Consider the following 24,441-nt stretch of genomic DNA (forward strand, 5'->3'; position numbering starts at 1 on the left):
TAATATGTTTTGTTTATATTATGCAATTGAAAATGAAGATACATTTGGCAAATATGCAGACATGGAACTAATTTGCTAATAACTATAATAATACGCCATTCCGTGAACCTGCTTGATTTAAAGATGGATTATAACTGTAAAAGACAGATTTCATATCTTTCATAAAATACATGATTTCTGTGTGATGTTTGAGTCATGTGTGCCATGTGTGTGTCATAATTGGTGTCTGTAGTCATTGATTTTTTCTTCTGAGGACATTGTTTGCTTGCTCATAACACTGCCAGTGTATTTCTAGTGGCTGGAAACAACAGGAAGCTTCCAGAAGGTGTCGGACTTTCACATCAAGGGGCAGAAATGTGTGATGAAGCACAGCTACGGCATGTCGTTTTTCTTAGATGTTTTGACCGTCTAGTTTTTTTAATAGTTCATTCTCTGACATTGTTGCCAAAACTCTCAGCATTGTATATTTTCTGAAATCTCTAGACAAGTAAAAGACATGTGTTATGAGAAAGCAAAGCGCTCAGTGGAAATGTGTTGCTCTTAACGTTTAAGCTTATTTGTCTTCACAATAAAGATTACACTTTTCTAAACGCTGTATGACATACATTCATAGAGTAACTTAGCGAAACTGTCTAAACAGCAATACTTGAGATTCCCTATTCTAAAAGCCAGTTCACATCAACGACGTTAACTGTAATGATAACTATAGCTAAAACTAAATTTTAATAATCATAATTACACAGAGAAACAATTTTTATAGCTGATGCAGGATAAAAAACATTGACAATCAGATTCCACCCAACTTTTCAAGCGCATTTAAAGCATTCATTCTTCAGGTGTAATAAGCACAAGCTCATTATGCATTTATGTAGCAATGCTTGATCATTACAATTGCTGTTCTTAATGGTTGTGTTGATCAATAATGTCTCCAATGTGCACTGTGTTTTTAAAAGTTGCACAAAAAAGTTTTTTTTTTTTTGCTTTAAAGACGCAAGTCTCGCTGTACAAGTAAACTGTAGGTTGCTTTCCAAAAGCTCTTGTCCCATAGCCAATGAGGAAAATGTACATTGATTAAATACTGTCAGTCGTTGGGACTGCAGAGTGTGTTCTCTGCTGTACAGCCTGCCTGAGTCTTCCTTATACAGCGTATTGAGCTCTAGCTCAGCGGGTTTCTTGTCACTGCTCAATACACTCAGACACACTTTTCATTTTCCTCAATACAACCCATTATGTGATCTTTATGGCCTTAAAGGTCAATGGAGCGGCTTCCTGCTGTCGTGACAGATCGTGGTGCCAAAAATATCACAGTTAGATCAGTTCAGAGCAGCCTGGTCCATACGCAATTCAGACGCCATTGTTTCACACTCAAAAACATTTTAGCGTTACAGCCAAAGACAAGGGAGCATTTTTTAAACGTTTTCACTGACAGAATGAGCACATACCCTTTATTATTTAATTTTAAAGCACTTTTTACTTGAACAAACAACACCAAAAGGAATTACGGTAACGTTTTTTGAAAAACTTGTTTGTTCACATACCCTTTACTATTTCAAGTTAAACCACTTTTTACTGGTACAAACTCCACTAACAGGAACTGTGTTAAAGTTTCATGAAAAACGTAGGAATTACGGTAAAGTTTCTTGAAAAAATTGAAATATATATATATATATATATATATATATATATATATATATATATATATATATATATATATATATACTTTATATTTATTTTCATTCAATAAATTGGAAATAAATAATTTGAAAATGAATTAAAAAATAATCTCTAAATTAAACAGACTTACATCTAGCTGTGTTTTTTTTTTATTTCAGCATCTCATGCAATTAGCAGTGCATGTCTAACCAATAAAACCAAGACTTATCCGTTCTGTTATACTCTGTTCTGCTCCATCAAACTGTATTATACACACCCTTGTAATACAATAAATTAATTAAACCATTATGTGGGTGAATTTGCACATTTTTGCTCTGATTTCAGTACATTTCTTGTGTATGCATCCCTTAAGAAATATGTCTGAATGCTGTACGGTGGATCCAAAAACAAAATTATTTTACAGGGTTTCGATAAAAACCAGCTAGTTAGCAGATTTTGAAAATGTACATTTGACATCCACCAACGATAGTAGTCACATCTTGCCCTATAGACTTTCACTGTAAGTGTTTTACTGTAAATGCCATTTTTGGCATTAAAGTTGCCAATTTAAGATCTTAAGTTGTATTTAACCCACAATGTTCTTTTAAAGGGGTCCTTGATTATGATTTCAGTTTTTTAACTTTAGTTAGTGTGTAATGTTGCTGTTTGAGCATAAACAACATCTGCAATGTTACGAAACTCTAAGTTCAGTGCAAAGAAAGATATTTTCTTTAACAGAAATTGCTTTTTAAGGACTAAATCAAACAGCTAGTAGGAACTACAACGAGCTTCTTCTCGGGTTGGTGACATCACAAACCCTAAAATTTACATAAACCCTGCCCCCGGGAACACAGAACAAAGGGGGTGAGACCATGTTGGGGTTCTTCAGAGAAGAAGAAGAGTTGTTGTTGCTGTTTTTTACACCCCGGAAAAAGTTTGTCCTAAGGCTGCTCAATTTATGGAGAACAGCTTCCAGAAGAGAGTACAATGCAGGCTATATGCACAAAAGCTTCTCCTGAAAGACGTAGCAATTTCCATTTTGTTCGAACAATCTGTTGTTTATGGATCACAACTTGTAAACATGTTTTATAATTTGTAGATGTGTTTTCTATTAACAGTTCCAAGCTTTATGTAGTTGCTATGATAGCTATGATGTAAACGAAGGGCTAAGCTTTGCCTCTGCTAGCCTGCTAACTAACATTACAATATTGATGTAGTGTTTACTTTAGCTTTTGTAAGCTCTTGCTTTTGTAAGACTGTTCACTGTACCTTAGGAAAATTATCCATGATTCTGTGATCAATTACTGTTTGTATTACCATAGTTTTTCGACAAATATGGTTAACATCGTATCTATAACAAAACTTAACTGCGAAACGTAAAATCCTGTAAAATCCGTGCTTGCGAAGTCCGTGCTTGAAATCCGTTCATTCGTAACATTGTCAGGGTCGGAATCGGGCTCGAAGCGGTTTGAAATTGACGCCATCATTAATATTTAAAGAGTAGAGCTTGCGGTTATGAAGGGGCGTGACATTTCCCGAACACGTGCTAAGCGCTGCCAATCACAACACACTGGGCCAGCTAACCAATCACAGCACATTTCAGAAGGAGGGTCTTCATCGAAAAACGACATATTCAACCAGACTGGGGAGAGAGGAGCAGTTATAATGTAAAATATGTGAAAAACAAATCGTTTTTGAACAATCAAGCATGAAAACATATTCTAGTACACCCCAAAAACTAAATCAAGACTTCGTAAAAGGGCATAATAGTACCCCTTTTAAATTTATCAAAAATGTGCCTTTTACTCAAGGTTTGCCTTTTTCATTTAAAGGGTGACCTCCGGTTTGAAGCGGGCGGCTTGCAAGGAAGAGCAAAGCAGCACAGTAATGTGTCATCCAGTGCAGTATAAATCTCCCATCAAGCCTGGGGAGCAGTAGACCAACAGAGGTTCACCAACGCAATGAGTCACATAGCAACCAGAATTTACCACTTCGACAGACTGCTGGAAACCCAGTGAGCGTTTGAGAAGGGGCCAATCACATAGTCCGTCTGGGCAGGTCATCATCACCCGCTTCAGAGAAAACAATGTTTGTTCTACAGAACAAATAAAACAGCTCTTATCCCTTATTGCAGATATACAGACAAAAAGCACACACAGACACCAAAATACATACACAGAGAGAGGGGAAAGCATGGAAATATGCACACATTAGTTCCAACATTACAGCAGCACCTGGATCTACTTTCAGACTGCCCTCAAGACACTTTTTCAATTCTAGTCTCATTTCATTCTGCATGCTTTAATGCATTCTGCCACTGATAAGTCCAGCAGCCACTTCTGGACCGAAAGCAAGCCTACTTCCGGTTCTGACCTCTGAGTGAGACCTTGCTTCTATAAACAGAAGGCAAATTATTTTCCATACAGTTCCAAGAAGTGTGATTTCTCTCATCATTGTCTGGGGACAAATATTGGGTGATGTCATGGTGAATCGACTAAAGCAATTAAACACCCATAAAAAGTGTCTGTAAAGTTCAAGAAACTCTTTGCCTAAAGGGATACTGTGGTTTAATCAAAAACATGTAATTCTGTGAGAATTAACCTCATGTCACTCCAAACACTTTAACATTCTTTTTTCTGTTGTCTCCTGGACATTTTTTTCCCAATATAATCAAAAGTGAATGGGAACTGAGCTTGTCAAACTTAAAAAAATGACAAAAAGCACCCTGAAATGATCATAAATGTAGTCCACATGACTTGTGCGCAATATTGCAAGTCTTCTGAATTCATACGACAACAGGCCGAAATGTAATTATTCACAGAAAATCCTCGAACAAAATCTGAGATGCTTTCATGAGAACTCATGATAGAAGTTATTCTTTTGAGTCAGATTTTCGACCCAGTTGATCGGGTTCATAAAACCAATCAGTTGTGTGTTTACCGTAACTTGTAACTTGCTTCTTAACTACCACAGTTGTCAATGATGCATTGTTGGAGAATATAACTAGTTAGTCACAACTGTTTCCAAAACCGTAGTTACTTTGTAGTTCATCTGTTTTTCAAACCACGTTGGTCCCACAATATAGAAATTTCGTTATTGATGTTACGCAAATGGTGGAGTAATAACTTCTGTCGGTTCGCGATTGAATTAATGCCAGATTATTGCTGTAAATAAACTACTGAGAGCTGTAGTTCCGACCACACAATTTGATGATGCTGTTTGTGAATGTTCATTGGAACTGTGGTTACGAGAAACGCAGATACATTGAACTATTTTGGTAATGACAAAACTCAGGATCAAAGTCCCCCTGTAGTCAATAATTGTATCCCTTAAAACTCATCTTTGATCACCAAAATTACATATTTAAAAGTTTTTTCCTGCAAAAAAAAAAATTCTTCATGCCTTAAAATAGCTTGAATGTAACTCTACACCCTTGCCTCATTTAATATACACGGTTCTACAAATATGCAAATTAGTCCCGCCTCCACTCACTCACAGCAGCTCAGAGATCCACTCGTTGATGATCACACGTTGACCTGATTGGTTACAAGGTAGTTTGTGACATCAGAAACACCAGCAATTTCGAACCGCGTTTTTGAGACTGTCTTTGGTTCACTGCAGTTTTAAAGAGAACATACTCAGCGATGGTGTTGACTTATGAATTTGCACATGGTTTGTCTTAAAGCATATTTAAAACAACACATAGCTAGACATATAAACAACATTAAAATCTTGATTTTCACCACAGGGTGACATTCAGGAAATGCTCCCCTGAATGATTCATGATTAGTTTGTCACAAAAACCTATTGAATGGCTACAGAAGACAAAGTATAGAGATATATGGACTTCGTTTAAGCATCCTTTTTGAAGCTTAAAAGCTCCAGGCCTCATTCATTGTATAGTTGCATGCCGAATGAGATACATACATTATTCAAAATTTCTCCTTTTATGTCCCATAGAGGCAAGCAAGTCATATGTTTGGAACAACATGTGGGTGAGAAAACAAATTATTCCATTAATGCCACTGTACACCTCTCAAGCTCCCGGGTTCAAACAAATACAAATACGTGAATAAATATGTAAAGCTGCAAAGCAAAATTAGGACCGACTGGATAAAATCAATTCATCTCAGAGGATCAAACACATCTCCTGGCCGGAAACCGTGTAAATTACACACCCTCAGATTCTGACATACACACACACACACACACACACACACACACACACACACACACACACACACACACACACACACACACACACAATTCCACCTGCAGTCTCTGCTGTTGTGATCACCTAAAGGATTTGCTTAACCAAATATTAAAATTGTCATAATTTACTCATTCTTATGTCATTCCAAACCCTTATTGTTGTTGTTTTTTGTGCAAAATTTGATGTTTTTAAGAGTATCCAAATAAGCTTGAGCGTGTCATTCCCATTCATTTTAAACAAATAACAAAAAGCCCAAGCGAACCCACCATGGCCTCTCTGATGTGAGGTTATTCCCTGAATAAATTTAGCATAAAATTAATGATGCGTTTTTAATCAAGGTGATCTAAGGATACTGGGTTGCGGAGCAGAAATGTTGAGAAATCCTAGACTAGACTCAGCTGGGTCTACAGTTGCTCTTTTGACCCTTCAGAGCGGTTACAGAGTAAATGAGACCCCCAGCACCTCCACCTGAACAAGAGCTTATTAAAAACGTCCCTGACGAACATTTTCTAATGAAGTTGGACGTGAGAATCATAATACTGTAAGGCTGGATCTCAGTGGATCATCTCAGTGACTTAAGACTGAGTAGAAGATGATTCTGTAAGTGCAGTCCTGGCTAAATAAATGGTACAGTCCTCCCTAAATGTGAAACTTTTCAAAAGAGAAACTCAGAAAGTGCTCCTAAAGGAATACTCCAGGTTCAGTACATGTTAATGCTTCTACCACAGAAATTAACTGTGTAAAAATCAAACAGATTGCATTGGGATATTAATAGTGTAGTATCAAAAGTACTTTGATGCTTTGTTTAAATTTAAATGTAAGTTAAATCTTACATTTAACAGTCATTCTGTAGTACTGAGTAATAGGTCAAACACACAGTGTTGTGCATTGCAGCCAATCACAGACATTTATGTTGTGCATGTGAATACAATGGCCAATCAGAGGGGTTTTTAATGAATCAGAATCCACCCAAAACGCCCAAGATCTGTGATGCTAATGTTTTAAAGTGTAATGTGTTATTTACTTATAATTCTTGTTAGAATTAATTAATAACTCGTAATTTTTTTGAATTTGTATTTTTACACAGTTAAATCATTAGTTAAAAAAGTAACACTTTTGACAGGTTCGATTTGTTAAAATTTACTGGTCTAAATTAGTTAACATAAACTAAAAATGAAAAAATTCTTCAAAAGCATTTCAACATATTTATTAAACAATACATTATTAAAATCAAAAGGTGTACCTGTTAATATTTTGTAATGGACCTGAGCTAATATAAACTATCTTTTTTAGTTTACTATTAACTATCGTCAACAAAGATTAACTAATGAGACCTTAAATAATTCCAATAGTTTTTGCTATGGCACCAAAGTTTTACTGGTATTGGTATCAACTATACTGTAACGGTTAGTTTAGCCATTGTACTAACTGTAAAACAATATGACATAAAATAAAATAATGATTGCATAACATGCTCATTCTGCAAAGTGTAACTTGCATTAAAAAGGCGTGAGCTGAATATATGAAGATGTACTTCCATTTAAAAAAAATATGCATTTTGATCCAATGTAACAACATAGTATTTGATGTACTATATAAAACATCTAATATAAAAAGTCACTTATGTCTTTGTGTATGATCAAAAATTATTATTAACCTTTTTGGTCCTGTGTACAATTTACTTAATTTAAATGAGTTAAAGCTGAACAATTGCTGAACATTGTCACTACCTAATGTTATTTAGTTCAATCCACTTTGAAGTTTATTTGTGTTGGCACTACCTGAATTATTTTTGTTGCATTTTGTTGCAAGTAAAACTTGGCAGTGACATTTTAGTTATCAACATGCTTTGCATAAGGCTGGATCAAAAGAGTAAATGCTGAAATTAAGGGTTATTTTATTAATTTTATGAGGGAAAGACCTGCTAATGAATAATGTTCAGTTACGTTTGACATTTAAAAGAGTTCATGTTATGTTGAAGTTGAAGTAATTACTTCTATAAGATATCAGATTTTTTTTTTTTTATTTTTTTTTTTACATATCTACAGATCAGTACATAAAGACTTGGGGGGTTGACGTTTAAAAAAGAAAACCTAGCAACCACCTAGAGTAGCCTAGCAACTGCATAACAATGCAGTAATCTTAATTTAACGCAGACAAATCTGTCAATCACCTAAAACATGCAGACAAACAAAATTTTTCTATTGCGTTACTGTTATACTATTATAATATTCGTTTACACTTTACACCATACATCTAAGTACGGACCAATGATAATTAACTAAATGTACTTACTATAGGGTTAGGATTAGGATGAGGATTTGATTTCGGGTTAATTGTATGTAATTATGCATAATTTATAGTTATTACTACAGTAATTACATGTAACGTGTAACAATGACACTGAAAAATAAAGTGTTACCTAATATTCGTCTGCATGGAATACACAAGACCTGTCTGAATGACTTGGCTTTACATAGCACATATTAAGAATTTTTTTTTTTAAATGCATTTAAAATTAAATTAAAACAAATATTGAAACTGAATGTTCAGTGAATCAAACAGGAAAAAATGAACACATGAACAGTTTCAAGCAAAGCTGTTTACCAATCATTTGAATCAGAGTCCAAAGGGGATTCTTATCTATCTAAGATCGCCCACTCTGGCTTAAATGGAGCCATAAACAGTTGGAAATTCAATGTGTTCTGGAGCAGAACATTACAATTGAATTAGTTGTATAACTGATTATTCAATATGAGACGAAAGAGCTTGTAACACTGGCTCAGGCTGAGTTTCCTAAACCACTAAGTAGAATTTTAGTCATAGTCACATATAATACTAGCCTGGTTCTACCAGACTCTCGTACATTTCATTTGTACAGAGAGTCTGGCACCGCTCCATTGACAAGCGTTAACTTCCTTGTAGGCGGGTATTCTATTGAAGTCTAAAACTATTGGATCTGCCCAGAGTCACTCTATCTGCCATAACCAATCGCTAAGGTTTGGTCGTGACATATGTCTTTCCCCGAACCCCGTGGGAGGATGGCCATAAACACAAAATTAAGCAAAGATTGTTCTTGCTCCGGCTTTAACTTCTTGGTATTCGGCAGCGTTGCCACAACGGACCGAATGGCTTCGCTCGTATCTTTCTTAATTTGAACTACAACTCAAAATAACGCACGAGTCGACATCAACGTCATCGTTCTCAGCCACTCCCTCTGTTCGCTGATTGGCCCGGTAAAAAATTGATCGGAGAAAACCAAAGTCTACAGCGCAATCCCAGACGTAGTACTGAAGGAAAATGAAATTGAGCGGAAGTGCGTAGGAGGGCGGAGCCAGGCTAATATAATACTTCTCTAAGGCATGTTTCCCAAAAGCATAATTCTCTATGTCCGTAAAAATGTTTTTCACTCGCTTTTATGGTTTATCCGAATATTTATGGATCAGGGGTCTTTAACAGGGGGTCCGTGGCAGTACTGCAGGGGCTCCACCAATTATTGTTTGATCTCAAACTAATATTTATTTTTTTTAAAATTGTTTAAAAAAGTTCAGAACAGTAAAATAACTAACAACTATAACTAACAAGTTTACACAATATGTAACTGAGGGTCCCTGCTCCACCTCTAAAGAACTTGTAGACCTACAACATTGGTGAGACCACGTGCTAAATGAGCATATAACCTTAACTTCCAATTATAATTATATGTAGATTTTTTTTTATTGATAAAGATATAATCATATGACATCCATTTATCTTGGGTGTACATTTACTGATCTATGACTAGCAATAACATTTCTTACCAAAATATTTTTTTTTATTTTAAATTTAAACTGTAACCTCTCGATAATATAGGACGCAACTATTTTAAATAATAAAATGAAATAGTTAAATATATAAATAAATATATTGAAATAAATAGTTAAACATTTTAAATATTATTTAACTATTTAACATTGTATATGCAGTTTGTTTTTATTGTATATTATATATTTTTTACCCTTAAAGATTTAATGGTCAGCAATTTACAGCAAAATATACACTAGAGCTGCACGATTAATTGTTAAACGATCTCGATTTAAACATCTACGCAATCTTATTCCAATATGACAGCGATTCGGCTATGTCATTATTTCTTACAATAATTAAAAATATCACAGCAGGACTGGGGTAAAAGTTTACAGCTCGGATATAAACACTGATGTCTACGGTAGCGATAAAAATAGAGTAAATCACATTTTGAAAGTAACTTGACACTTTAAATAAAGATTGTATCTGTTACACCAGTAGGTGGCAACAAGTGACTGTTAAAAGGGTATTTGTCATTAAATCACTCACTCAAGAGATCCGTTCAAAAAACGTTGATTCATCGTGTAATGAAACAAGTGAAATCTTTATGAGTGAATCATTGAATCATTCACTCAAGAGAATCGTTCAAAAACGTTGATTCATCGTATAATGAAACAAGTTAAGTCTTTATGAGGGAGTCTATAGAGAACCTCTATTATTTTGTTTACTCATCTATTCAGAATCTTGAGAGTATCTCTAATCTCTATTTTAAACAAACTTTAAAAAAAATGTGATTCTCAATTTATCCAGAATCGTGCATACAGTCATAATATACAGTCATATATAATTTAACCTAAAATAGATGTCTGTTATTTGTTACACACATGCATCCTGTATTCACTTCTTACCTCTTGAAAAAAAAACTGTAATTAAATTATCTCTATAAAGCCCTTTAAAACAGACTATATTTAACTAGCGTAAACCAGTCAGGTTGGATATTCTCAAGCCATCCTCCAATTTGTATGTGATTATACAGTGACCTAACACCCTCATGCGCTTCAAGTTCAGATAATTACACAGTGAAGAAACCGAAAACATTGAAAATTGAACTCCGGTCACTCTGAAACATAATTAACAGCTAAAAAAAAGGGAAAAAAAGCTAACTTACTCAACGTGCAAACTTCACGACACCTGTGGACCTCGAAATATCCATAACACTAGACACTAAATGTAATATGCATCTAATTTTGCATTTCATTTCACAGGTTTTACTGTGATCTTATGAGTACAGACATTCTCCTCTATCTGCTCATCTCCCATGATAACCATGGTGACAGTGGTAAAGTGTCCCTACAGTACAGGAATGTACCTGATCGTAACCATGGCACCACTACCGTTCCCTTCCCACCCGGTGCAGTGTTGAAAAAGAGCTTCTAGATTGTGCGCACCTATGTGTGTGTGTGTGTGTGTTCCCTGTTGCACAAGCCTGCCCAAGGGGACACGGAGCATAGTAATTCACCGTCAACATCTCCTCACAACGGCTGAGCGGACAGCTCCTGCCCGCTCACATTTGTTTACGCGAGGGGAGCCAGATGCATAACAAAAGTATAGGTCTACACGTAAATTATTCATTGGAACAATCTCTAAATGCACAACAATCAATAACATTCCCAAATATGTTTTTTCTACTTTATTAAAGCCATCATTTTCCAGCTAAACCCAGGCTGTTGAGAAATATAGAATAATCATTATCCAAAATGACTCGCTTCTGGTGGGAGAGTGAGTTCAAAAGGTAAATCACCAGCAATCATGATGATATATTCATAAAAATATGGGTTGCACTTTATTTTACAGTACGTGTACTTGCGTGTACTTACCTAAGAAAGTACTGGGTAATATAAGATAACTACTGGGTTAAGAATATGTTCAGGTTTAGTAGCCTAACTTGTTATTATTGTAATTACGGTAACACTTTATAATAAGGTTAATTAGCTAACATTATTAACTACCTTAGTTAACATGAACTAAAAATTAACAATACTTCAGCATTTATTAATCTTAGTTAATATTAATTTCAACATTTACTAATACGTTATTAAAATCAAAGGTTGTATTTGTTAACATTAGTTAATGCACTGTGAACTAACATGAACAAACAATGAACAGTTGTATTTCTATTAACTAACACTAACAACAATTAATAAATACTGTAAGAAATGTAGCCTATTACTCATTGTTAGTTCATGTTAGTAAATACATTAACTGTTAGCTAATGAACCTTATGTGTTACTGTAATTTCTATAATAAATAAGTACACAGTACGTACATGGAAGCAGGACTGTAAAATAAAGTGCTACCAACATATAAATCATAACAGTATTTTAAAAGATGTCAGTGTGTTTAGGATAAGGAATGTGTAAAGAAGTGTTAAATATTTGATAATGTGATATCTCATAAACTAATCTTGAACAACTTGAACACCATCAAGGAAACATGTTTGATTCAAACGTGCGTGTGATTTTGCAGTCGTTTATGGCTGAAAGTAAGAAAAAAATCAACCGGAAGCCACAATTCCTAATCCAACAACAAGTGTGAGGGGGAGTTTCTACATTGTGGAGACCAAATTATTAAAGGAAAGTCAAACCGGAATGAGGGTTCAATAAACACAATAAACCAAATTATGACTTAATGTTTAATGAAATAAATATTAATAGTGCAGTATAAAATAGAAGTAGATAGTCATCATCATGATCAAAACAAACGTGCGACTGCGTGTTTTCGGTTTACCGGACTAGTCCCAAAATCCAATCATAATCATTACAAAGTCCAACTTTAACTTAATTTCACGAAGTAATAGCCCATTTCGGGAAAACACCACCAAAACCAAATTTATGTTAGCAGCTAAGCATTTGACTAACAGCTGGTGGAAGAAGCGGCGTGGATAGTGTTTGTTATGGTGCGAAAGAAAGTGAGAGTCAAAAAAAACTCCGAGAGTAAAAGTAGCCTACAGTGGAAATATATTTCTTCTATTATGATTTTCACATATAGACTACACCGTGTTTACAAACTTACGCATAACATTTTGGAGATAGACGAGGTTAAAACCTGGTTTTGTGCCAAAATGTCATGCGTAAAATCATGTCGTCTCCAAATGTTTTATTAAAACATCACGCGGATTGTCATTAAAAGGCAGTTGTGCGTAAAGGTGCGAGCGGTAAACGTTCCTCACCTGCACGAGACCGTAATCTCAACTTTTGTGGCAGGAATAGTGGCGTTGAGCGGGTCAAAATCTCCTGTCGTCGCCATATTCAGGAAGCCGCAACTGCTCATACTGTTCATGCTGAGGTTTCCTTTAATTAACCCCTTTAGACGGAAGAGTGTGGAGACTCACGCCTCTTTACGCGAGTGAATTCATGTGTTTTTAAAGAATCCGAAGAGGAAAGCAGAGCTTCCGTCAGTCCGTAACAGAGACGGCGTCCCTTCTGCTCGCCATGAGAGAGAGAGAGAGAGTGTGTGAGTGTGTGTATTAGAGAGAGTGTGTGCTGCTGCATGGGCGAAGGAATGGTGCCACACTTGGAGAATTCTTCGCTGTGAATTCATGTGAGACTGATTTAACACTGACAATGCCGTGACAGAGACAACAACAGTTCATTTAATGCCATTCTAGCTACTTCTTGTTCTTCTTTATTTTATTATTACCAGGTAATGATGATAATAATATTAATAATAATAATAATAATAACATCACAATCATAAACATAGACTATTAAATAATGCAGTATTTGTTAATGTAAATATTGTTGCATAGTTTAAAAATTATATTACATGTGACATATATATAGTATCATATACATAACATATTAAAATAGTAATAATAATAATAATACTGTTATAAAACACAATCATAAATATAGACATTATTAAATAATTCAGTATTTATAACAATAAGTATTTTGTATAATCTAAGTATTATATCACGTGAACATATAGTCTCATATAAATACCCTATTATATATATATATATATATATATATATATATATATATATATATATATATATATATATATATATATAACCAGTAATTTTAGTAATTACCACACATTTGTCTGATTATGTTAATATTGATTATGTTATAATAATTTTAAATGCAGCGTTTTATTGTATGTGTATTTTATTGCTATGTGTATAGCCATGGCTGTTACTTAGACTGTTCTAATTTCTAATGTACATAATTACATTTATTAAGCTATGGGAATACAAATTTAATTCAGTTCCAACTGAATTTTACACTGGAACAATAAGTCTTCTGAAACAATACAAACACTTCAAAATTTCAAGAGACAAAAAATATAATGTATACTAAAACTACTTTCATCACAATGATGAATTCATTATGTTGCATTGTTCTCAGATGAGGCATGTTGAATTGACTCTCTTTTCAGTTATACTTTGAATATAACCAGTTACACATGGGTAGTCATGACGAGTCTCATATTGCATTTATGAGAATATGGCAATGCTGTCATTAGGGACCGGTGGAAAAATTCACATTTCAGGGATCAACAACAGTGATTATTGACTTTTGCCATAAGGTCTGGATTAGCAGTGCATTCATGGTAACTGGCAAACAACTGGACATCAATACCACGATTACGTTTATTCAGGGGCAGCTTTAGATGACTCAAAGGATATCTAACGAATGCATATGAAATTAATACATTTTTCAAATCATAGTGAATGTTACTGTTGTTGCTGTTAGAGTCTTTATGTGAAAGGCAGAATTAAACAGATAACATATAAGTGGCTGTTTTATTGAAATACAAACAAGGCATTAAATATGCAAGTGGAATCACAGATGAAAAAAGAGATCTTTTCTACAAAGCCTCATACTGTAAAACATATGTTATGTGAGATTAGTGTGACTAATAGCAATTCTTTTTGGAAACCTATTAGGCACCATATGAGGACACAAATTTACATCATGACATGTGGTATTACAGCACAAACGTGGATTATGGAGATATTTCCTGAGTACTCCCCCGTACACTTCTTCACAAAAATAGTACATACTTTTAGGGCATATAGTATAAGTAGGAAAATTGAGACGCAGCTTATGTAATTTCCATGGACTTTTAGTTTGCTCAGCATTGTTTCCTTTGTTCATTTTCCCGCCAAAAAAATGAACTTTCCCGCCAAAAAATTTTGTTACTATGGGTACTGATTAATTTGATCACACCTGTTAGTATTTTGTTCATTATCTGTGCAGATTAAAGTTCCTCTGAGTTCACTATCTTAGAGTGTATTTTCTTATTAAATTCATCTTGTTTTTTGGAATCTCTTTTACTCAAATTCATCGTTAAGTATCCTGACACCGGAGCGCTCAGAGAAGTAAGTGAAAAACATTTGCTTTCCTCACTCCACTCACATACTGTACTCTGTTCCATTCTGTGTGTTTAGTGCTTTGGGACATTCATGGGATAGGCCTATTGATATATTGCCTGATTATATAATTTTAAAACTAATTTATTAAGCAAATAATTAAGGATCTTCTTTCTGCAAAAAGATAGTTACTTTCTAACATGTAATATCATTCTGTATACTCATATAATAATCATTATTTTAAAAAAAAGTCTTCAAATGCAATACATGCTCTGGATTTCGGACTTTGGCCATGTCAAAAATTGTATTGGCCAATCAGCCATCTTTCCTTCTTTATCTTAATGTCACTTGTTTACAAATAAATAAATAAATAAACATGATGAAATGTTAGACCTTATCATCATCTCAGCGGGTAATTTTCATTATCTCTCCATCCGTACACCTCAGAGAGTGGAGGGCTTCATCAGGAAAAGCCTTTAAAATCAATCAGCATGTCTCACCAGGAAGAACAAAGACCTTTGATTTATAGACAAGCTCTCATCAAGGTATTTATTTGGAGACTGTATGGTTTTTATAATGAGTTTTTATATTCGCACAGGTCTGCCTTGTTCAAACTGAATCCTGTATCCTTTCGTCATGTTTCCAGTAAGGAGCAGATGATGACTGACGGACATCACAGCAGAGTACGGTATGACGTGATGGTGTGTGTGTGCTTGAGCTGAGAGATTCCTTACAGCTGGGTGAATTCCCTCTTATTCTAAATTTAGATGAGTGCCTTGCGAGATGGAGACAGCTGCTGTAAGAGAAGGACTTGCTCCATGTCCGTTCAAAAGGACGGTTAGCCTACGGCATTATTACGGTTACTTCCCGTTGCCTAGCCTACTATAATTATAGACCGCTGCAGGGATGAATCCAAAAACCCAGAAATTAGTTGGCGTCTTTGCACTTCTGGTGCTCCAAAGTCAATGGGCTTTTTGTTAATACTCCTTAGATTTAAATTAGGTTTTGAGCAACAGGCCACAGGCGATGCAGAAGTGTAGGCTAACTAGGACAAATAAAATATAAAATACAGTGTTTCCCCTGTTTCCCATTAGCATAACATATAGTGTGTCAATTAAACAAACTTAATCTTATACTCACTTATATAAGGTTTTATTAGCTCACAAACAGAACGAGTGCTTCATGTCAGGTTATTTCAAACTTCATCATGAAACTAATGAGAGCATATTTGTAGGGATAATTATTTCAGAGTGATGGATCTGTGGTTTTATATTTTTAATCAGAGCCATACTTGCATCTAATTTGTCAAAGCATCTGTAGCTTATTTTAATCACTTGATTTAACCCCCTTATATAATATAAATTTACATTGAACATGAATTGGTAACAACTATTAAAAATAAAATGTGCATGGGTGACCCCTCAGGCTTGGGGTGAAAAGTCATTTTAACATTAGGGAGCCTGGTTTAAATGCAGACACTTTTTTAAAGTTTTTTTTTAAAATAAGTGTACATTTATTTTGTGCATTGATCAATATTTTAAATGGTAGATTCTTTCATTATGTCACCAAGGATGATTTTAAAGGGGAAAAATGTTAAGTAATCATTATAGTTTTGAAGGGAAGATTATAATAAGTAATTGTATCACTTTAATTACATTTTCCTAATTTTTATGAGTGTTAAAATGTTACATTTTGCCAGATTTTCAGTATTTTGGGACTTTTTGTTTTACTTCTTCTCTACAATAAGTTCATGAAAGCTGTTATTGTACTTTGCACTTTTCTAAGAAGTAATAATAATAATGTTAATAATACAAATTGTTGTTATCTCTAATTTTGTTTAACCACTTGAATTTGTGGACAATTTTTTATTTTATTTTTCATATCAACTGCTGTTTCCAATATTGCTGAGATTACAACACATCAAGCACATATATATGTATAATTATATTATTTGCTTTAACCTTTTTTTATGAGCTGAGATTTTTAAAGTAACTAATTCAGAAACTCCCCAAAAAAGGAATATCCTACCTTTTGACTTTCGACATTCACTTGAAGATTGACCAAGGCCATGACCAGATCTTTATTTCTGGATAATATATATTATATATATTTTACTCTAAATTAAACATGATTTCTATTACAATATAATACAATTAATCAAAAGTCTGCTGAATGTAAGGGCCATTCATATGCAAACACGGTTTATGCCAGTTCACAGTCCATTGTGTGTGCACTGCCCCCTAGTGATAGTAGCCTACTATGAAATAGCAGTTTCACTGCTTTACTTTACAGTACGTACATTCCTTAAAGCTCATCATTCTATAGACCTTATTCACAGCAGCCCCATCTTTGACTGTTCTGCTGACGAAACACTGCAAACATTTTTTTTTTCCAATACATTTCAGTAGACAAAAAACTCCAGAAAACATGAGCTGTGGAAAATTAAGTGATCTAGGAGCACAGTGGATGCCATTGAAATCACGGTAAGTCTATGCTATCCTCACAGCCTCTCTTTCATACCTGTCTTGGCGCTGCTCTGAATAAGGTCTGACCATAGTCTTTGGTCTGACTGAAACATTTCAGAGACACCTGTGGGATTTTGACAGATGTAGTTTATTTTCACTTGCCATCTGACATTGATAATAACTACAGTACAACAGAGGAAATATTTTTGTACAGCGTACTAAAAGGTTTCAACCAGAAAATTGAAAAAGAAACAGTCTAGGCTTTATAAAAAAGTTTAAACGCAAAGTAGACAAGAGATAGTGGTGCAAATATCATTGTACCATTCCAGTGCAGTTAAGACTACTGTATGGTTGCATTGAGACGGGTGACGTGTTGTAGTTACGTGGAAAGATTCGCACAAGAGTCTAACTTTGGTCAACAAACATTGGAAAGAGCTGACATCAATATTAATGAATAATTTAAAAGAATATCGGTTAAGTCCAGTCAACATGACACTAACAAACACATGTGCTTCTTAAACGCACTGCTCACATGGCAGCCTGTGATGCCCAAAGCCCAGCTTTAGGAATGTGCCACATGAACAAACACTTATTGACCTACAATATTCCCCATTATGGTCAGCAACAGCTAAACAGGGCACTTCAACACTGTGGATGAGGAAATATACAGCAGTCACAAAAGGAAGCTCTCCACTGAGTCACTGCCAAACGGGAATGGAAGCAGAGTTTCAGGATAGAAGTGTCTCGTTGGTAGAGGAAATTCTTGCAGGAAAGCCAAAACTTTCACAGTGACCTTCTGTTCTCATCAGAGGTGCTTTTACTGAGTCAGTAAAGGCCGTCCTCTAAAGATCCTTTCACTTGCCAGATCTTCACTGTCCGGTCACTGTGAAAAAAACAACAACAAATGCCAGGATTCAGATTAACAACCATATTTTTTATTTTTCATGAAAAAAAAAAAATAGGTGAGTGGTAACTACCCAAAAGCTACCACAATGCTAGATTGTTGTGAATGGTTGCTGAGGTGTATCTATATGGTTGTAAAAGGTGTTCTAAGTGGTTGCCAAGGTTTTGATATGCATTTGCATGGGTGTCCTGGTGGTTTTTAGCACATTGTTATGTATTTACCTCGGCGGTTACCAAGGTGTTGCTATGCGGATGCAAAAGAGCTCAGAGTGGTTGCCAAAGTGTTGTTACTTAGTTGCAAGGGTGATCTGGTGTTTTTTTTTTATCACACTGTTATATATTTTGCCAGGTCAGTTACTACGGTGTTGCCAAGAGGCTGCAAAAGAGTTCAGAGTGGTCGCCAAGGTGTTATGCATTTGCTAGGGTGTTCTGGTAGTTTTTAGCACATTATGTATTTGCCTGGGTGGTTACCACAATCTCTCTCAGATGGAAGTTTTGATGTCTCTTTTGGGGATTCCCACTCTGCATCATCACCCCTGTTTTATGGTGTTCCACAGGGTTCAGTGTTGGGCCCAATATAGTTTACTTTATACATGTTGCCTCTGGGTCCGATTATTCGTAATTTTAACATCTCCTATCACTTTTACGCAGATGACATTCAGCTTCATTTTACCTTCAGGCAAAATGAGTTATCCAAACTTACAAGGCTCCTAGATTGCATAGACGCCATAAACAACTGAATGGCTGAAAGCTTTTTGCAGCTGAACCTGGATAAGACGGAGGTTTTAATTATAACGCCATATAGCGCTATCCCTCTGATTATGCAGAACATTAGGCATTTGTCATCTGCGGTCCGGCCTATTCTAAGGAACCTTGGGGTGATATTTGACAAATCTCTATATTTGAAACTCACATCAAATCACTGACCAAGTCCTGTTTTTTCCACTTACGCAACATTAGCAATTTGAGGACTTTGGTCTCTCAGTCAGACCTGGAGGTGCTCATTCATGTCTTCATTTCCTCCCGTATTGACTATTGTAACTCACTCTTCTCCTCACTCAATAAATCTGTCCTTCACCGTCTGCAATCCATTCAAAATTCTGCTGCTAGTCTACTTACTAGATCAAATAGGCGCACCCATATCACCCCTCTATTCTGTTCCCTTCACTGGCTTCCTGTAACTTATAGGATCCAATTCAAAATTCTCACCATAACCTATAAGGCTCTACATGGTCAGGCCCCTGCTTATCTTGCCAACATAATTCACCTACACACCCCCTTTTCAGGTCTAACAACCAAAATCTGCTATCTACACCACGTACTCGTCTAAAGACATGTGGGGATAGAGCCTTTGCCTCTATAGCCTGGAACACACCAAGCCGACGGTCGGCCGTCGGGCAGTTTTTGTGCGTCAGCCGACTAAGTTTTCTCAGTGTGTTCTGCACCGTCAGCTGACATTGGTCCTCGTCGGCTTTGTTTCGGCCGATTCGACATATTGAATCGGCGTCGGGCCGTCGGTGAAAGAGGGAACTCTGATTGGCTGTTCAGCTTAGTGAACGAGTCAGTGCACAAGAATAATAGCAAAACGGCGAGCAAAGAAGTCAAAACGCTACAGACAGAAGGCTGTTCTTATGTCACATCATCTTACCTAGTGTTCCTTGGCAAATATTTAAATATTAACATTAGCGGAGTGGAATAAAGAAAGTGTTTAGCAGGATTGATATTCAAAACGGTAAGCACACACTGCTTTGTTTACGGTATGTGTATCTGCAGCCTGCAGGGTCGGTTTCCCTTTTTGAATGACGAATATAGACGCATATATCTGCAGAAATAGACAGTTGTCTCATTTACACGCAGGCGCAGAACGCGCATTCTAGCTAACAGTCGGCAGTAGTTCTCTTGGTGTGTTCAATGCAGCTTTTTACCCCAACGCAAGGCGACAACAGTCGGCTTTCATCAGCGCTAGTTGGTCGGCGTCGGTTTGGTGTGTTCCAGGCTTATGGCACCAAGACTCTGGAATGCTCTGCCAAATAGCATTAGGTTTGCTGAGAATGTGGACAGTTTTAAGGGACAAGTGAAGACTCACTTGTTTCGGTTAGCTTTTGTGTAATCTGTCTTTGGTCTACTGATAATTTTATTTGTTGTATTTTATTTTATTCTTACACAGTTTTTTTTTTCTACTATGTTTTATTGTCTATTGTAAAGCACTTTGACTCTGTCTGTGAAAAGCGATGTATAAATAAATTTTACTTAGTCACTTACCAAAGTGTTATGTGGTTGTAAAAGGGTTCAGAGAGGTTGCCAAGTTGTTGCTATGCTTTTGTCTGTGAGCTCTGTTGGTTTTTAGCACATTATGTATTTACCTAGGCATTTAATAAGGTGTTGCTACACAGTTGCTAGGGTGTTCTGGTAGTTTTTAGCACATTATGTATTTGCCTGCGTAGTTACCAAAGTGTTGCTATGCGGTTGCAAAAGAGTTCAAAATGGTTGCCAAGGTGTTGTTATGCAGTTCCTAAGGTGATCTGTTGGTTTTAAAGCACACTGTATTGTATTTGCCAGGGTAGTAACCAATGTGTTTCTAAGAGGCTGCAAAAATAGTTCAATGGTTGCCAGTGTGTTATGCATTTGCTATGGTGTTCTAGTAATTTTTAGCACATTATGTATTTGCCTGGCTGGTTACCGAAGTGTTGCTATGCGGTTGGAAAGGGGTCGCTATGCAGTTGCTGGGGTGTTCTAATACTTTTTTGCACATTACTCAGCTAACACATAATGTACCAGTTACGTAATTAATTGGTACTTTTTTGTAATTTCATGAGTTACTAGTTGATAATGTAACGACAACAATGCAAGCCCCAAGTTTCATTATCATCAAATTACCATCTTGCCATCAGTAAGGTTATAAGAACCAAGAATGTTCTGATTATCTACAATCATTTTAATACCTTGGGAATTTTATGTCTTGTTAACTATTGCATGTCTGGACATAGAATAAAAAATTAAAAAACTGATTGCCAGCGTTTACGTTACAAGTCACGTATTCTGATTAACCTAGGTTGTTATGTGGCTTCCTTTGTGTTATAGGTGCTATGGTTTTATATGTGTTTTTATGTGTGTCGGTGTTTAAATGCCTGTCACTCACTCTGAGGCGGTAAAGAGCTGATTGCTGTTTGTGCAGATGTCATTGACAGAGCTGTCATGACCCCTTATTTCTCCCAGAGTTCTGAGTGTGTCGGTGTGCCAGAATTTGAGCAGTCCGCCCTTGCAGCCGCTCACAACAGCACTAGAGCCAGGAACCACCGCCAGAGAGCTCAGCAGATCCGAATGAGCCCGTTCTACTTGCTATAAGAACACATGCAAACAAATTAATTATAGCAGGATCACTGAAAGTTGGTTGTGAGGGTTTTACTTCAGTCAGTGTCTTTATGTGTGATAGTTAAGAGTCATATATAGATTATATTTAGGTATAAACAAAAGTCAACCCTGTTCCAGATCCTAGTGAGCTGACTCGCTGCTACTGAGATGAATCTAAATGCTAACGAATAGCTTTCTCCAAATATTATAGACTTTCTTGATTCAAATCGAGTTTAGCATTATCATCAGGGCTTTACATTAGCTTTTTTTGCTCACCAGTCACTGTGGCTAGTGGTTTTCCAAAGTTACTAGCCACTCAGCATTTTCATTGGCCACAATTTTGAAATCGATATCATGGGGAAAAACTGGCATATAGATATTTTTTATATTATCTCATAATTTGGCAGCAGATATATTAGGCCGCTGTCACTTTAAGACTGGCACATGCATACAGTATACTGTTACACATGCATTTTCTTTGTCAACTGTTAACGTTCAGTTAAAACATAACTGAATTTGTTTACATGAATACTTCCCATGACCGGCATTTTGACATTATTTTGTGGATATTTGACTGACTTTCAAAAATCTATATTTTTGACAACACTTCATTGCACTTAGTTTATTATTTCAGATGCCTTTAAAAGATTACAATTGTAAAATGTATACATTACATATACATATATAAATTCAACCCGCCAAAGTGGCAAGTAGAAGAGACTGTGTTACACACCACTGCTGAAATCCACCTGCAATTGCCTGGGTTGGTGGGTGTTAATGTCAAGCCTTAATTATCAAATCGCTTATGTGCCGACTTTAGGTATATTTACAATACATTTTATCTTGATTCCATCTTGAATGACATTTTTCACTCAGCTGAAAGATTGACTTATACACACAATGCTGTCGGAACAAGATCTTTTAAGAAGGCAACACAATTTTGCTGCATAATAAATGGAATCGCTTTGGCTTTGGGAATTGTGCCTAAAAATGCTGCTTAGGTAGGCAGCATCACAGGATTCTGGAACACATCCAGAGCGTTTACTGCCACTCAGCAAATGTGCCTTTTCTTGAATCAGGTACTTACCCCTTGTATGTGTTTGCTGGCTAGGTCCCATTTTTGAATGCAGGAGTCTCTGGCAGCAGTAAAAAGTGAATCCCCATGCATGGCCAAAGCCTCCAGCCCATCCTTATGGGCTGGGTCGAAATGATGTGTGGCGCTGATACTGCCCTGAGTGCCTTCCACCACTTCAAACATCTGCAACACAAGAAAATAAAAGCCTTAGGGATACAGAACAAGTCCAAAAAGCATATCTACCGGAGCCCAAAAGCATCCTCCTTTCTTTGTTTTTGGTTGCACTTGAGGCTACGGTATATTAATGGTTTAAACTAATGTTTTTGTTCAAGCAACCATAAATTAGCTGCAACAGCTTGTGTAATTGTGCATGAGCTGTGAGCAAAAGGTGAAAATTATCATATGCACCCATAGGGGCTCTTATGTTAGTTCACAGAGAGAATGTCTGAACATACCTTAACGGTGTGATCTTTTGAGCCTGTTATGACCACATCTTGACCCTTCCCCATCTGGTCTACCCCAAGACACATTACCGGCCCCAGATGTCCCGTCAGTTTCCCAGTAGATACAAACCTGTAGAAGACAACAGAATAATGTGTAAATGGAGACTTAGGGCTGGAATACAATTTACGACTTTTAAACACTGAACACTTTTTAGTAATGTTACAAAGGAAAACCTGGGCATTGGACCCATTGGAAAAACTGGTATCGGACACACTACTAAACTTTCAAATATTTCAAACTCAACAGACTCATGCAGAGACATGTGCATTGTTACTACGAGACGCTTGACGAATAAAAACTATCTGCTCAAAATATCAAATATGTTTGAATTCCTCCAACTGGAAGGAATCGTAGTCAGAAGGTAAAAAAAAAATGGGGAACTTTGGGAGTATGTGCCCATCATACACTGATCGGCACCAAAACCACTTACAAGTGAAGTGTATAACATTGATTATAATGCTACAATGACACCTGTCAAGGCATGTGATATATTCGGCAGCAAATGAGCAGTCAGTTCTTGAATTTCATGTGTTGGAAGCAGAAAAAAGGGTCCAAAGCTAGACGACTGGGTAAGAGCATCCCCAAAACGGCAAGGTCAAGTAGTATTATACAATTTAAAGAGTATGTTTATGTTAGTTAGTTACTTAGTTAGCATGTTAGTTATCAGGGGTGCAGGGGTACAACAACATAACTGTGATACATCACTGGAAAAATTTGTAGCTAGTTATGACTAATTCCTAAATTATTTGTTGTTCCAAATATCAAACTGATGTCAATTACATCACACAGTCGGTTTAGTAATAAAATAATGAACATTGTATCTGAGGACTACCTCACTATTTTTGTTCTGCACGGTTTGTTTTATTTACAGGTGTTTGATTCAACCGCAGGTTCTCTGCCCCCAATGGATTGTGTTGACACTGTTTTTATGATTCCAAACCATAGTACATTTGCAACAATTATCCGCTGTTTCCCCCTGGTTGCTAGGTAATGCTTTTGTTTTGTTAACCTTTAGTATTGTTTCCAAACCGTCAACACATAACAGCCTGTGTCTATCTGACCTACCTAAATGTACTGCAAATGTTCTAAAGAACGTCCATTTCTGCTGAAG

General features: G+C 36.1%; 2 protein-coding genes across 7 annotated transcripts in view; both read right to left on the minus strand.

Moving 5' to 3' along the window:
- Window positions 1-13,244, minus strand: part of LOC143741650 (copine-8) — a 161,428-nt gene extending 148,184 nt beyond the window's left edge. Inside the window, exon 1 of the mRNA XM_077233941.1 lies at window positions 12,882-13,244. Coding sequence (XP_077090056.1) covers window positions 12,882-12,991 — 110 coding nt within the window. The 5' untranslated portion in view covers window positions 12,992-13,244. The remainder of the gene's footprint in view (window positions 1-12,881) is intronic.
- Window positions 13,245-17,624: 4,380 nt separating this feature from the next.
- Window positions 17,625-24,441, minus strand: part of LOC143741646 (kinesin-like protein KIF21A) — a 56,428-nt gene continuing 49,611 nt past the window's right edge. For all 6 annotated transcript variants that reach the window (XM_077233936.1, XM_077233935.1, XM_077233934.1 and 3 more), the window contains 4 exons: window positions 23,282-23,399; window positions 22,839-23,009; window positions 21,540-21,739; window positions 17,625-18,380 (listed from right to left, as the gene is read on the minus strand). In XM_077233936.1, coding sequence (XP_077090051.1) covers window positions 18,323-18,380; window positions 21,540-21,739; window positions 22,839-23,009; window positions 23,282-23,399 — 547 coding nt within the window. In that variant the 3' untranslated portion in view covers window positions 17,625-18,322. The remainder of the gene's footprint in view (window positions 18,381-21,539; window positions 21,740-22,838; window positions 23,010-23,281; window positions 23,400-24,441) is intronic.

This window comes from Siphateles boraxobius, unplaced genomic scaffold (genome assembly GCF_051911475.1).
Source record: "Siphateles boraxobius isolate OS27281-9 unplaced genomic scaffold, OSU_SipBor_1 19, whole genome shotgun sequence".
NCBI lineage: Eukaryota > Metazoa > Chordata > Actinopteri > Cypriniformes > Leuciscidae > Siphateles > Siphateles boraxobius.